At 49.9% G+C, this 15,120-nt stretch overlaps 2 protein-coding genes across 8 annotated transcripts in view; one reads left to right on the top strand and one right to left on the bottom strand.

Moving 5' to 3' along the window:
- The window catches only part of TMEM163 (transmembrane protein 163), a 278,370-nt gene extending 273,502 nt beyond the window's left edge, over positions 1 to 4,868 (top strand). The window contains exon 8 of the mRNA XM_066232892.1: positions 3,889 to 4,868. Within this exon, the coding sequence (XP_066088989.1) occupies positions 3,889 to 3,949 (61 nt within the window). The 3' untranslated portion in view covers positions 3,950 to 4,868. The remainder of the gene's footprint in view (positions 1 to 3,888) is intronic.
- Positions 4,869 to 7,697: 2,829 nt separating this feature from the next.
- Positions 7,698 to 15,120, bottom strand: part of MGAT5 (alpha-1,6-mannosylglycoprotein 6-beta-N-acetylglucosaminyltransferase) — a 384,044-nt gene continuing 376,621 nt past the window's right edge. For all 7 annotated transcript variants that reach the window (XM_066233788.1, XM_066233790.1, XM_066233787.1 and 4 more), the window contains one exon: positions 7,698 to 11,931. In XM_066233788.1, the coding sequence (XP_066089885.1) occupies positions 11,733 to 11,931 (199 nt within the window). In that variant the 3' untranslated portion in view covers positions 7,698 to 11,732. The remainder of the gene's footprint in view (positions 11,932 to 15,120) is intronic.

The following is a 15,120-nucleotide window of genomic DNA, read 5'->3' on the forward strand; positions in this document are numbered from 1 at the left end:
TCCCACAGCCAGTGGTTCGATTGGTTTGAGTGTGAGCCACAGGTACTGAGGATAGCTTGGTTGGTCTGAGCCTTGGCCTCAGGTGCTAAAAATATCTCGGTTGATTGGCGCATTGGCCCCAGATGGGGGGGGGGTTGCTGGGTGGATCCTGGTTGGGGTGCATGTGAGAGTCTGTCTCACTATCTCTCCTCCTCTCACTAAAAGAAAAAAAAAAAGAAATGAAAACACAATGACCCATAATCTATGGGACACAGCCAAAGCAGCCAAAGCATTTATAGCAAAAAAAGGCTTACCTCAAGAAGCAAACAAAAAAAATCTCAAATAATCTAACCTTCCACCTGAAAGAATTAGAAAAAAAGATGAATGAACAAAGGCTAAAGTGAATAGAAGGAAGAAACTAATAATGATCAGAGTGGAAAATAAAATAAAAATCAATGAAACCAATAGCTAATTCCTTGAAAAGATAAAATTGATATACTTTTGGCCAGACTCATCAAGAAAAGAGAGAGGGCCAGAATAAATAAAGTCAGTAATTAAAGAGAAAAGTGACACCACAGATGTGCAAAAGATTATAAGAAAATACTATAAACAATTTTATGTCAACGCACTGGACTACGTGGAAGAAATGGATAAATTTCTAGAATAATACAAGAAATAGAAAATCTGAACAAACCAGTAACTGCTAATGAGACTGAATCAGTAATCAAAAGACTGTAATCAACAAACAAAAACCCTGGACCAGATGGCATCACAAGTAAAATTTAAAAGAAAATTTATTGATTTCAGAGAGAGAAGAAGGGAGGGAGAGACAGAAACATCGATCTGTTCCTGTGTGGCCCTGACTGCGGATCAAACTGGCCACCTCTGTGCTCCAGTGCTCTAACCAACTGAGCTAGCCAGCCAGGGCTCACAGGTGAATTTTATCAAACGTTCAAAGAGGAGTCAACACTTACCCTTCTTAAACTATCCCAAAAATTTGGAGAGGAGTGGACCCTCCCAAACTAATTTTATGATAGTCATTAACCTGATAGAAAAACCAAAGACACTACAAAGAAAGAAAATTGAAAATTATAGGCCAATATCCCTGATGAACATAGACGCAAAAATCCCCAACAAAATATTAGCAATACATTAAAAAGTTCATACACCACAATCAAGTGGGATTTATTTCTGGGATGCAAGGTTGATTCAATAGCTGCAAATCAATTAACATAATATATAAACAAAATAAAGGGTAAAATCATATGATTGCCCTGGCTGGATAGCTCAGTTGGATAGGGCATCATCTCGATGTGTCAAGGTTCCAAGTTTGATCCCTGGTCAGGGCACATACAGGAATCAACCAATTAATGCATAAATGAGTGGAACAATAAATCAATGTTTCTCAAATCAATCAATAAAAATATTTTAAATCATATGATCATATCAATACATGAAGAAAAAGCATTTGACAAAATCCAACACCCATTTGTGAGAAAACCTCTCAGCAAAGTTGAAATAGAGCACACCTGAACACAATAAAGGCCACATATGACAAACACACAGCAAACATCATACTCCATGGTGAAAAGCTGACATCTTTGTCTTTAAGATTAGGAACAAGACAAGGATGTCTACTTTCACCACAGTTATTCAATATCAGACAAAAAAAAGAAAGACAAGGCATTCAAATTGGAAAGCAAGAAGTAAATCTGTCATTATTTGCCAATGGCATGATACTATATAGAGAGAACCCTGAAGATTTCACCAAAACTATTAGAACTAATAAATAAATTCAGGAATGTAGCAGGATATAAAATTAATATTCAGAAATCAGTTGCACTTTTATACACCAATAATGAACTGTCAGCAAGAGAAATTAAGAAAATAATCATATTTACAATGACATCAAAAAGAACACTTAGGAATAAATTTAACCGAGGAGGTAAAATACCTGTACTCAGAAAACTATAAGATACTGAAGAAAGAAAGTGAAGATACAAATAAATGGAAGGCTATCCTGTGCTTATGGACTGGGATAATTAACATAGTTAAAATGTTCATACTGTCTCAAGCAATCTACAGAGTCAGTGCCATCCCTATCAAAATACTAATGGCATTTCTTCACAAACTAGAAAAAATTATATAGAACTTCAAAAGACTTAAAGTAATCAAAGTAATTTTGAGAAAGAAGAACAAAGTTGGAGGTTCATCATACTACCCAGCATGGTGCTGGCTTAAAAATGGACACATAGATGAATGGGACGATAGCCCAGAGATAAATCTACGCCTCTGTGACAAAGAAGGCAAGACTGTACCAATGGGGGTAAAGATAATCTCTTCAATAAAAAATGTGTTGCAAAAGAGACACATGCAAAAGAATGAAACTAGACCATTTTCTTACACCATATACAAAAATAAAATAGATTAAAAATTAAATATATGGCTCAAAACCATAAAACTCCTAGAAGAATCATAGGCAGTAAACTCTTTGACTTACTCCTAGTAATATTTTTCTGGATATGTCTCCCGGGGCAAGGAAATGAAAAAATAAACAAATGGGACCACATCAAACTAGAAGTGTTTGCACAGTGAAGAAAACCATCAACCCAAGAGAACCTACTGAATGGGAAGAGAGATGCACTAATGATACATCCCATAAGGGGTCAGTTTTCAAGATATATAGAGAAATCATACAACCTAACACCAAAACAAAACAAAACAAAACAAAACAAACCCTAACAATCCGAACAAAAAATGGGCAGAGGACCTGAATGGACAGCTTCTCCAGTGAGGAACTATATAGATGGCTAACTTGACATATGAAAAGATGCTCAATGTCACTAATCATCAGAGAGATGCAAATTAAAGCCACAATGAGGTATCGCCTTACACCTGTTAAAATGGTTATTGTCAGTAAATCTCACGTGCGTTAGCAGGGAAATGGAAAAAAAGAGAATGCTGTACACTGTTGGGACTGTAGATTGGTGCAGCCACTGTGGAAAACAGTATGGAGGTTGTTCCTTGGAAAAATTAAAAATAGAACTACTATTGTACCCAGCAACCCCACTTCTGGGTATCTGTTCAAAGAAATCCAAAACACTAACTTGAAGATACATGCAACATTAGTTACAATATCCAAGATACTGAGACAGCCTAAGTACCCATGGATAGATGAATGGATAAAGAAGGTGCAGCTCGCTGTGGCCGGGTAGCTAGCTCGGTTACTTAGCTTCATCCCAAAGCAGAGAGGGTGCTGGTTTGGTCCCCAGTCGGCCACACGCTGTAATAGATGAGCGTTCCTGTCTCTCACTCCCTCTCCCCTCCTCTCTCCCTCTCCCTTCCTCTCTCTCTAAAAATCAGTAAAATAAACATGAAAAAAAGGTGTGGTTCATAGGTACAATGTTATACTACTCAGCCACAGAAACAGTAACGAAATCTTGCCATTTGCCACCACATGGATGAATCTAGAGGAAGTTATGCTAAGCGAGACAGGTCAGGCAGAGAAAGACAGACACCATATGATTTCCCTTATAGTTGTACCTAAAACTAAAATATACGAACAAACAAAACAAACATTACATTTTATACTTTAAACAATTAGCTGAATTGTAAAAAAAATTGTGTACATGTCCACTTTTTAAAATGAAATGTTTTCTTAATCGGGGAAAATATATTAGTGGTTGGTGGGCAGCTGGGAGGGGAAAGGAAGCGACACCAGTGAGTTCCTGGTGTGAGGACAGTGTTCTGGTTGGACAATCTGTGCACATTTTAAAAACCACCTTAAAAAGGCTGAATTTTGCAGTATGTGAATTATATTTTTAAAACTCTCCTCTCATCTGCTTCCCTAAGTGCTGAACCCCAGGGCCCGGAGGGTCTGTGTGGGTGACCCGTCTGTCTCCTCTGCAGACTCCTCATCGACATGGTGCCCCGCGTGCGGCAGACGCGTCACTACGAGATGTTTGAGTGAAGGGGCCGCAGCCACCAGCTCTGCATCCGCATGAAGACTGTCAGGACGAGAGGCTTCTGCAGGCAGATGGTGCCAATGTTTGAACATCCAGCTTCTCATTTGGAAAGTTTGTGTTCACGGAAACAAGGTCTGCCCAGTGGGCTGGTCTGCCCCCCCCCCCCATTCAGACAGTGTGCACAGGAGGGAAGACTGGTTTCCCCATTTCCAGTGGGGACTGACCCTGTCTATTTTCTGGAGTAAAAGGGTTCTTGTGGATAGGATAAGATCTCTGCGTGGCAGAAGGTTCTGTGGTGCTCCAGGCCTGAAATAGACGGCAGCTGACCAGCCCCTCCTCCTCTGGGCTCTGAGTGGCTCCAGCCACCTCGGGCTCCCAGTCTATCACCTGGCAGAATTTAAAGGAAGACCGGATGTCCCCTTTTGTCCCTCACCCCTTTACATACCCAGGACCATCAGTATATAGCACTTCCTAATTTCTACCAACATATTTCATTAGTTTCATACTGTTTTACTAATCCTAAATCTAAACAGATTTGTTCCAAAGGAGACCATTCTATTTTTAAAGTACTTAGTGGTATATGTATGAGCTTTGCATGGACAAACTAAGCACATGACCCTTTCTTGTACATTCAGAATCAGAACATACATGTAAAGTCAGGATCCTTTTTTGACAGATGTGAAACTAGTTGATTTGTAATAAATAATGATATAATCTAGCCATATGTGCATATATCTATATGCTGTGTTAAGTGGTAACGTACATTACAGTCTGACAGATCGCAGATCCCTCTGTAAGGAGCAAGACGTCTTCGGTTTATGTAACGTTAGGTATGGATTCTGTAAAAATGTTCCCCAGCACACAACAGTCTGTACCTCTAGCACTGTTGCTTGTCCAGGCAACAGTGTCTGACCAGTAAAGACCTTGACCTGTTTGGTATGGTACGAGATTCTTTGCGGGTTGTCACCGTCGCGGGCAGGCTTGCGTTGTGGCTGAAGGGTGGTGCCGGCGCTGCTCGTTCCTGTGGAGTGTGAGTGGAGACCCCGGGGACTGTTGTGACGGGCTCGGTGGCCCGTGGGGCAGGCCCACCGCTCAGGTGAGGGGCGTGGCCGTGCATTCATGTGGTGCTTGCTGCCCAGGGCCCTTGGAGCTGACCTCGGCCTGGACCCAGGGGCAGCTGTTCCCCAGAGCGCACGCCCACCTCCCGTGCCCCGCCGCCCTCGCGGTTTCAGGCTGGTTAAGGGAAGGTGGTTTGGGCTAAGAGGTCGCTGACCTTGGTTCAGTCAGCTGCTGTCGGCTGGCTTCCTCCAACAGCACTGTGAGGAGTGCTCTGTAGGAGGGCAACATGTCACACGGAAGGAAGGTCGACGGTTCACCCAGATCTGGGAAGTGCAAGATTCAACAGGTTTCTTTTCTGTGGGGTTCCTATGTACTTATACACAGCGGGAAGGCTCCAGGAGGGAAGCTGGAATGTAGCCTCAGCCTCCCCTAAACTTATACCCTCACATTTTTCTTGGCACCGTTTTGGGGCTGGTATACACCAGTCATGCTGCGTCCATGTGTTGTGTGCTGTCTGTTCTGGGCAGAGCCGGAGGCTGTGCCGAGGAGGGCTGAGTGCCTTCCTCCAGCTCTGCGGGCACACCCGCCCGCAGCCAGGGAGGCAGCCAGGGAGTGTCCTCCTCCGTTTCCAGGATGCAGGACTAACTGGGAGCTCGGGCCACTGAGCCCTGGGGCAGAAAGTTCTCTAGTGAGCCCGGGGAAATAGGACTCCAGGTCTAATAAGCCCTCGGCCTTGTTAGGACAGTTTTTAAAGATTTTTAAACATCTGATGTAGTATTGTAATCTCAAAAAAAGAGCCTCCCCATCCCACTTTCTAATACACTCCGTCCCAGGTGATGCTCTGACGTGGGCATTGGTGGACGAGGGGTGGGGAGAGCCTGCTCGCAGTGAGACCAGCTCCTCTTCTCCGTCAGCACCTTCCTCTCCGCCTCCCAGCACTGTCTGCGACAGGGAATGCAGCGAGTGGACACCCGTGTTGGGGGATGCAGGGGACCCTGCGCCCACCTCGCCCCCCAGAGAGCACTCCCACCTGTCACACAAGAAAAAGTTTATTGAAAAATAAAGTTCTCCCTAGTTTTGTCTACAACAGGAAAACAAAGCAGTGTCCTCTATGCCGGTACAGTACGTTTGGACAGCAACACGCCATTTGCAGAAACCTGCACGAATTAACCCCAGAGCAAACCCGGGAGCTGTTTGAAGACACAGATGCAGACGGTCATTAGCTTAAAGACATCAAGGTCGTGATGGCAACTACAGTAGAAAAGACATCACCATCTCCTTTGGCATCAATTGTTCTGCTATTGCCCTGTTAACACCAGGGCAGGACAGGGAGCAGAATGCTTCCCATGTGCTCCATCTCCCCTTCCGAGAGGCGGCAGACTGCGCAGGTCCCGCCCGCTGTCCCAGCCAGGCTGTCAGGCCCCGGGCGTGGCGATGCTCTCTGCACCCTGAGTCCCCTCCCCCCTCCCCCCCAGACACGCCTGCCCCTGATGCCCCCATCAGCTGCGTGGGGGTGGGGGAGACAATCTTAAGGCTCCACAAAATCAGGGACAGTGAGAAGGGTTCTTTGAAGGAGGCAAATTCCAAGCTTACACCCACAGAAGTCTAAGACTGCTGACTCAGCTGGAGAGAGAACAGATGAACTTAAAGACACGGGACACCAGCACACACCTCCATGTTCCTCAAGTTCCGTCTGCCCAGAAGAGGACCAAGACAGGAGAGGAGACGGCTCTAAATCTGTCAGGGAGTTAGGCTAAAATCGCAACAAATCAAAAAGTGAACTGATATTGAGGTGATTTGGGGAAAAAAAATCATTGAACCATAAGCAGCCTCTGGGAATGGTTCTGAAGAGCCTCCCCCACCCCCCATGGCCCCACCAGGACGGTGGGTAGTCTCGGGGTCCCCAGACCAGCCGAAGCGGCCGGAGGAGAACGTGTCTTCTCTGAGATTGGAGCCCATGCAAACATGATAGCTAACTAGCCCAGGAGTCTGACCCCTGTGGACTGGACTACGGAGGAGCCACCTGGCCAGCAGGGGACAGCAAATGACTTCCTGGGGAATGAATAAGTTCAATTGGTCATTTCCTTCCCCTTAAACACAGAAAGCCTCTCTTACTGCATTTCAGGGAAATACAGTGAACTTTTAAGGGATGCAGTAAATGAGGAAAAATTCACCTTAATTTCTAGCTCAAAAAATTCCACAAGGAAAAATTTTGGAATGGTCCAGGAGACATCAATGGGGTGAGGTACCACAAGGGGACAAAGACCACCCTTGTCATCTCCCGTGTACAGATTCTTGCAGCCTCGTTTCTTCTGGGGCTGAAGTCGGGCATATTTTCAAATCAGTCAGCGCATTCAGGGATACAGAGCGCTCTAACCAGCAGGGGGAGCACTAGACGTGGACGCACTAAGCAGCAAATCCTGCAAAACTCCATCAACCCAGAGTCCTAGTTTTATGTAGGTGTTACTTTGGAATCAGGGAGTGAGCTTAGCTCTTTATTTCTCAAGTTTTGTGAAATGCTAATAACAACAACAATATTTAACATTTACTAGGGCTTACTATGTGCCAGACACTGCTAAACACTGAATCCTCACAAAAACCCTAAGTGCTAAGAAAGCTAGGGTAATTTTTTTTTTCTGCGTCTGAGACTATACAACTAATTTGGCCTTTTGCTATAAAAACTTGGTTTTCCACTTCTTTTTTTTTTTAAGTCAACAAGGATGAAAGGAAGTCACCCTCAGCTCTAGGGCATTCCCACCTTTCTAAAGAAGTTTGATCTGTTTACGACCATCTCCTCACAGGAAGGTGCTTGGCAGTCCTGTAGGGAAGGATGTGATTAGAATGAAGCCAATGTGAAAATTAAAGTGTTCTTAAGTAAATAAAACAATCCAGGCTTGGAATAGTAACACATACAACAGAGCCTGTCATTAACAAAATAGATTTTTTCTTTTAAATCAAGAATTGGGGGGTGGGGTGGAAGAGGGTGGTAGTGTCCCAGTTAGGTACACAATTCAGCTGAACCACCTTGGAGAAGTGGGGTGGGTTGCCTCGGTCTGGTCTGAACAACACAAGCCCACCTACAAACAGCACGGTTTCCGCCAACCTGTCACATGCATGCTTCCACTGCCAGTGAGATGCCCTGGGCTTCTCTTCCCAAACGAAACCGAGGAGTCACTTTTAGTAAAGCCTGTGTTCACTAAGGAAATGAAGAGGCATGCATGTTCTTCCCTTCAGGGTGTTGACCAAAGTGTTTAGTGTTTAGGGGCAGTGCCACTAAGGAGCTCTATGGGTACTGCGCCCTTTAGTGCAACCCCTTAGCTAGGGCTGGTCATCTGCCCTGGCCACACCTCACCAACTGACTGGTGGCAGGGAGCTGAGGCCACGGGCACATCGGCAGCCGGCAGTCCCCAGGCCCAGCCACCTGACCGAGCAGCCTGGGAAGGTGTGGGCTGCTCTGGGGCACGCCAGCACTGACCTTGGGGTTCTCAGCACAGCACGGGAGCGTTTGAGCATACACGTGGTGGCCTAGGGGGCTCGACAGGCATTCCTGGGGCCCGGCCTGAGCGTCCACAGTGGTGCAAGGACAGGTCATCTCCCAGCCGGACGTCTGTGCTCTTTTCTCAACAGCACCCAGATTCCAAACACCAACCCCAAAGAAAAGTGAAAGGCACGTCTGAGAAACAATAAATATCAAAGAAACAGACTCAATATTCCCAATCGTACAGCAAATACACAAAGCAAACTAGAATCAGCGACAAAAATCCAACCTAAGCAAAAATACAAAACAAAACCCTCTCCATTTATACATGTGCAAATCAAATGACATACATGAAAGAAATGAGGTGTTTACTGGCATTAAAAGAAGTGTTTCGCCTTTGAAGAGCTTTCACTCCTGAAAATGTTTACATGTCAAAGGAAACTTTCTCTCTTAATAAATTACATTAGTGTGTTCCCTCAAGTTTTTTAAGAACTGAAGATCACAGTGGGGATGAGGCATATTTCACTTAGGAAAAAATGTACAAAAACTTACAGACTGAGCAAGATACGCTCATAGCACAGGAAGACACTGATCCTGGCTTCGGATTTCTGTGTCATCAGTGACAAGTTGGTTTAGGGTTCTATTAAGAAAAATCACCAAAGGCTCACACACTGAGAGGCGTCTTTCTCCCTGCGAGGCGGGAATCATGCTCTTTCTGCACAGGGCCAGTGGGGAGCCCCTCCCAAGTTTTCTGCTGTGGACCACCAACCCACTGTGGGCCACGTTCGCGGTGGCCGACACCAACGCGCGTCCAGTGTCACGACCTCTCTGGATAATGCCTTCAGTGACTGGAGTGTGAGCTGGCTTGCTCAGGAGCAGCCATGCGCCCATGGAACTCCGCCTTCGACAGCCAATCCTGGACTGGCAGAAGCACGAGGGGCCTGAAGAGGGGGCAGTGCCCCTGCTGGACTGTCTGACCTGAGGGTCCAGACATAGGAGAAACAGGAAGCTGCCGAGGGCCCTGAGCTCGGGCAGCTGGCAAACAGTCCTTGAAGCTCCTAGAACACAAGGCAGGCAGTGTCTTTCTACAGAATGTAGCTTTCTAACTTCCTTGCTTTTCTGACCTCCTGTGCTTGTTTAATCTCTCCGCAAAATGGGTTAAACCTTGCCGAGTGTGGGAAATTGGTCTCAGCCCGCAGGCTCCCCCTGCTGGTTGAATGCTGCACCAACATCCTCACCATTGGAAGCTCCCGGAAGAGCCCAGGAGAGGGCAGCACTGGCCCAGGAATTGCAGGCCTGTGAGCTCAAGCCAATTCCCACAATTTAGGGTGCAGCCAGGAGGCCCGCTCGAGGGGAAAAGCCATTCCTAACAGTACGGAAGGCAGTTATTTCTCCCCCTACCATAGGAAACTGCCCTTGCAAAGCTTAAACACACACATACACCCACACTCACGCACTCACACCCTATTATCAAGGTTTCCTTGGACTTGTGCCCTTGTGGGCCCAGGCCTCCCTGTCAGCGCTCTCCCTAGCACATGTGTTCAGGGGCCCCTGGGGGAGACCTGGCTGCCTTCCCCTCCACCCTGCAGAATCGGATGTGAGAGTCAGGCCTGCCAGAGTCTCCAAAGTGGCTGGCTGTGCATCTGGCATTATGTATGCACCAGGGCAGAGCTGAGAAGCAGGCGGAATCCAACTTCCCATACCTAAAACCTCCACAACCCCCTCTGGTCCTCATGAAACACAAGCCTTCCTTTAGGCTCACTTCTGGGAAGGCCTGCCCCGCCTCTAGCTTGGCCAGCTGTCCTGCCCCGCTGGAGGCTGAGCCAGCAGCCCGGAGGGGCAGGGGCTGGGAGCCCGGGTTGCGGGGGCCACTATGGCACTCAGCACTACCTGCAGGTGGGCTCCCCAGCCCCTAGCCTGGCCAGCTGTCCTGCCCCGCTGGAGGCTGAGCCAGCAGCCGGGAGGGGCAGGGGCTGGGAGCCCGGGCTGCGGGGGCCACCACGGCACCAGCACTACCTGCAGGCGGGCAGGTCGCAGCAGCTCAGAACGGGGATTCTCGGGGAGGGGGGGGCTGGCTCTGACCAGCAGGAGAGGCCAAGGGCTTCACAGGACACACTCTTATACCCAGAGCACTGAAACAGTGCTGGCAGAGCACGGACTCCAGGGGTAGAAAGGGGTGGGCCTGATGAGTCCGACTGGGCCAAGCTGCTGCTGGCTTGCCCCCCTCAGAATGCTGGTGCCTGGAGTGAAAGCCGCCTCCACCCCCACAGGTGAGTGGCCAAGACAGCCAGTCCCTTTCATCTCAGCCTGCTCCTGCTCCCTGGACTTGGGTGACATCAGACATTTGCGGGAAGGTAACTTATGCCCACCCATCTGGAGCCTGGCTCCAGTTTGACACCGGTACACGGGCCAGCCTCACTCCTGCCCAGTTCCAGCTCAAAGACACCCCTCTTCAGGGGGAATGTCATGGCTAAGTCCAGGAGGACCTCTTCAGTCCCACGTTTTGGGACTGGCCGCACGTCACCATGTGTCAGTGTCCCAGCCCTGCACTTGTTTCCCTGGCTGAGCTGTCCCCACCTCCGGGGTACCTGTCCTGCCGCTGCCACCCCTGGCACACTCACAAGATTTCCTTTTGTCCTGGCGCCATCCACTTTGAGGAGCTAGGTCCCTGCAGCCACCCTCAAGTGTGCCACCAGCCACAGCGCCCCTGTCCCTCCTGCGCCCACCCAAAGCAGACAGGAAAAGATTATAGTAAAGGTGGATGGTAAACTGGAAAAACAGAAACGAGACCTGTGACCAGTCCCTCTTTGCCCTCCCCTGACTCCCCTCCCGCCCTCCCAAATAAATAAGTTAATGGATTAAGGAATGTTCCCGCACAAAGTCCTTTCCAACCAGCTCTACTCCTCTGGTTTTGTTTCATTTTAAATGAATCTTGAGACTTGCTCTCCACCCTGGAACAGTCATATGGGCAGGTTCTCCCTACAGTCCTTCCCGGAAAGATGAAACAATGTTGCTCCAGGGAACAAAGCCAGGCTCCCGGCCTGACTGATGTCTGCTCTCGTTTTGTTTTGGTGAAAACACCTCTGTGATGCTCTAACCACAGTAGGAGCAATACCAAATCGAGACCTTCCACCAAAAAGTTCAGGCTCTGGTGAGAGTCCCTGAATGACATCTGCCCCCTGGCTCTGCCAGGTTGGGGCAGGAGCCACTTTCTCCCCAGCAGGGGGTGTGCAGGGCCGAGCCAGTGGCCACTATAGACAGTCTTTACAGAGAGCCACCTGGCCTTTGAGGAAGTCCCGGCAGGGGCAGACCCTCTGGTGCCTGGAGTGGGCGCCTGCACAGCTGAACAGCAGGAGGTCGGCCTGGAACACACAGTGCTTGCTCTTGGGGTCGAAAGAGGGCACCAGGATGTCCTTGGCCAGCTCTGAGCTTTGGCAGATTACCTCGTACCTGAAGAGGAAGAGAAAGGCACACAGGTTAGAGACGCAGGGACTGCGGTCACTGGCTCCTTCCGGCCCACCTGCTGAGGGGTGGGGAGCACGTTTGGTTCTCCTGCCGCAGATACCAGATGGCAGCCACCCTGATCCCACAAATCTTCACCAAGAGGGATGGAGGCTCAAGAAAGGTGTGTGGGCTGGGATGTGTGGGGGGGATGTGTATTCCAGGCTGCTTAGGGAAGCCTGAAAGAGAGAAAAACTAAATAACCCAAATACCATGTGGGGACTAGTTACATCAGTGACAGCACATGCATGCTTTCAGAGTTCTGTGCAGCCCTTGAGAAAGAACGAGGTAGACATCAGTGCCAGGACGGAGAGCTGTGCTGGAGCAGGAAGTAACGGAAGGGGATGCACAGTGTGGCCAACCTGTGGAGTGTGTGTGTGCGTGTGAGTGTCTGACCGAGAGTGTGTTAGAAGGTGTGTACGTGGGAGATTGTGTGTGTCTAAAAGTCAGGCTACACACTAAAGACTTAATGGTTACTTATACAGAGTAAGATTGAGACAAAGCTGTGTATTATTTAAATATTTTTTAAAAAACTATGTTTTTATTGATGGCTTATGAAGATTCCTGCTAACGGCCTTCACCTCCACTGCAGAGCTAGCGGATGACCTCCTGGGACTGGTGCTGTCCTGGGGGCAGGATTCACTGGATCTGTGCAGCCATGGCAACAGGACCCCTCCGTGGGAGGTCAGCGTCTGAGGCCTCAGGGCTGTGGGGCCCCAGTGTGAATGTGCCCGACCTTAGGCCTGTGTTCCTGCACAGTCTTCTAGCACCTGCATCGCCTGTGACTGGAGACCCTACTTTCTTGGGCTGGGACCACTGGCTGGGGCTGAGGACAACCACATATTCCTGTTCTCAACACTGCTGGCCTCTTGTCTCAAAGAAGAGGTATTTGTCTTCTCCTCTGGCTTGGGATACATTGGTGACACCCACCTTGACCCCCAGAACAAGGAGGCCTCACCAGGTGTCCAGTCTGGTGTCCCACGAGCCAGGTGGCACAGGTCAGAGGAGAAGGCATCGGCAGGCCGGCAGACCTGGACTGGAGCCCAGGCCTTGCCTGCAACCAGGACGTGTGACAGCCTCCCTGTGCTCCAGGGCCTCTCCTGTGAGCTGGGGTACAGGACCCCTAACTCACGGCGGGTGCAGAGATGAGAGCGCACTTCCAGCGGAGCCCAGCTCTGGGTCGTACTCAGCACATGGGGATGACAATTCCCATTGTCGTCGGGATCACCCTGCCCTGGCAGACGCCGGACGGGCTGTGCCCCCTTCCTCCCTTGTCCTGCACTGCGAAGTGACCCGCCAGCCGCCTCCACTTCCCTCGGCTCACACAGGTCTCTACTCTTGCTCACAGGGCAGGGATCTGGCTGGGAACCTCGGACTCTTGAAAGCTTCCCGAATTGGGAGAAAAGCATCACCACCCCTCCCCCAGGGCCCATTGCTGCTGCCCCTCCTTGTCCTCCTCCAGCCAACTAACAGGGGCGTGAGCCCTCACCAGGTTAACCAGGTCCTCAGTACTTGTGGTGGGGACCCGAGGTCCGGAGCTGCAGCCTGGCTCCCGGGGCTCAGAGGGCAGCATTCCCTCTTCTCTGGCTCCTGCAGTGAGCAGAGAGCTTCGTGACGTCCCTACATGCCCCACCACCCCTGGTCTTGGCATGCCAGCTGGGACATGGGAGGCGCCCAGAAGGTTAAGGTCATGGACCATACAGGAAAGGGCAGGAAGTGGGGATTTTATGGATTTCCTGAAGGAAAATGAGTCAGAGACTTGGGGCTTCCAAGTCCTGCACAGGATCCCCTATTGGCTAGCCCACAGAAAGGGGTCTCCAGAGCTCACTGTGCATTAAATTTTCCATATGGGACGTGGCCTTGGAAAATAGCTATACTTTCACTATTTACTTATTTAGGTGAAACGTAGCAGCTGCTATGTCTAACGTCAAGTCATCTGCCTGGTACCAGGCTAAGCAGGAACATGGAAATGTCTACATCTCCTCTCAGACCCCACAGCAGGGTGTAATCGTCAGAAGCCATGGAGAAACCCTCGTGCTCCTGCCCCGTCACCTGGCGGAGCCCCCAGGCCCAGCCTTGGGGTGACCTCTCCGCCGAGGTCACGGAGGAAGCAGCCTTCCCGGAGATGGCATCTCGAGACCACCCCAAAGTACTTCTAGCATCCAGAACGGCGAAATGATTACGTTTTGTTGTTTTAAGCCACGTAGTTTGTGGTACAGTTGATGCCTGAACAATGCAGGGGTTAGGGCTATGACCTCCTGCATAGTAAAATAAACTCTGTCTATAACTTTTGACTCCCCTCCCCGCAAAAAAAAAGACTACCCCAAAGTGCCCCAACAGCATCTGCTCCCAGACCACAGGTGACGCGCCACGAGGCAGCCGTCCGGAGGGGCGCCTGACCCCGTGCCGTGGCACACACAGCCCTGGGCACTGTTGGCGGCCACCAGCCTGCCGGCCCCGGGAGCTCTCCCTTCTCTCGGTGTGCAGACCCCGGTCCATAGCCCCAGCTGGTCAGGAGGCCGCTGCACAATTCCTGCTTCACTAGTGAGCGGAAGTCATCAGGGAAGCGAGGTGGCTCCCCCAGTCCCTGACGAGCACCCAGACCAGACGGCCGGCAGTCCTGCTGCTCACTCGTTCACGCCCACTCTCAGGCCGCTCCGAGGCCCCTGCCGTCTGCAGCTACCTCTCCGCAGTGCCACCTGTCCAGCTGGTCTATAGCTTCTTCCACAGGAGGGGAGCAGGGCTTTACATTTTATAGCTCTTGAAGAATAAAGGGCAAAGGCCTGCCTCCCCATGAGCGCTTGACTTCCCGAGAGGACAGAAGCTGCCCATCCCTCCTGACACACAGACACACAAGGCGAAGGACTGGAGGCTGTCCTTGCTCCTTCCGCCTTCCCTGTCCTGGACTTCCTTTCCTCCCCCTCCTGCTAATCTCCACCCTGCGTCAGCCAAGTGCCCCAAATTCCCTTTAGACCACAGACTCAGGGCCACCTCCCTTCTCCTCAGGCACCAAGGAGCTCACAGTGGAGACCTCACAGTTTAGAAACACCACGTTCCACAGGAACAGGAGCTCAGAGACCAGCTGCCTAGTTCCCTGAGTCAAGACGGCAGCATGGGGCGCTCCAGAGGGCTCAAGTC

This window comes from Saccopteryx bilineata, chromosome 5 (assembly GCF_036850765.1).
Source record: "Saccopteryx bilineata isolate mSacBil1 chromosome 5, mSacBil1_pri_phased_curated, whole genome shotgun sequence".
In the NCBI taxonomy this organism is placed as follows: Eukaryota; Metazoa; Chordata; class Mammalia; order Chiroptera; family Emballonuridae; genus Saccopteryx; species Saccopteryx bilineata.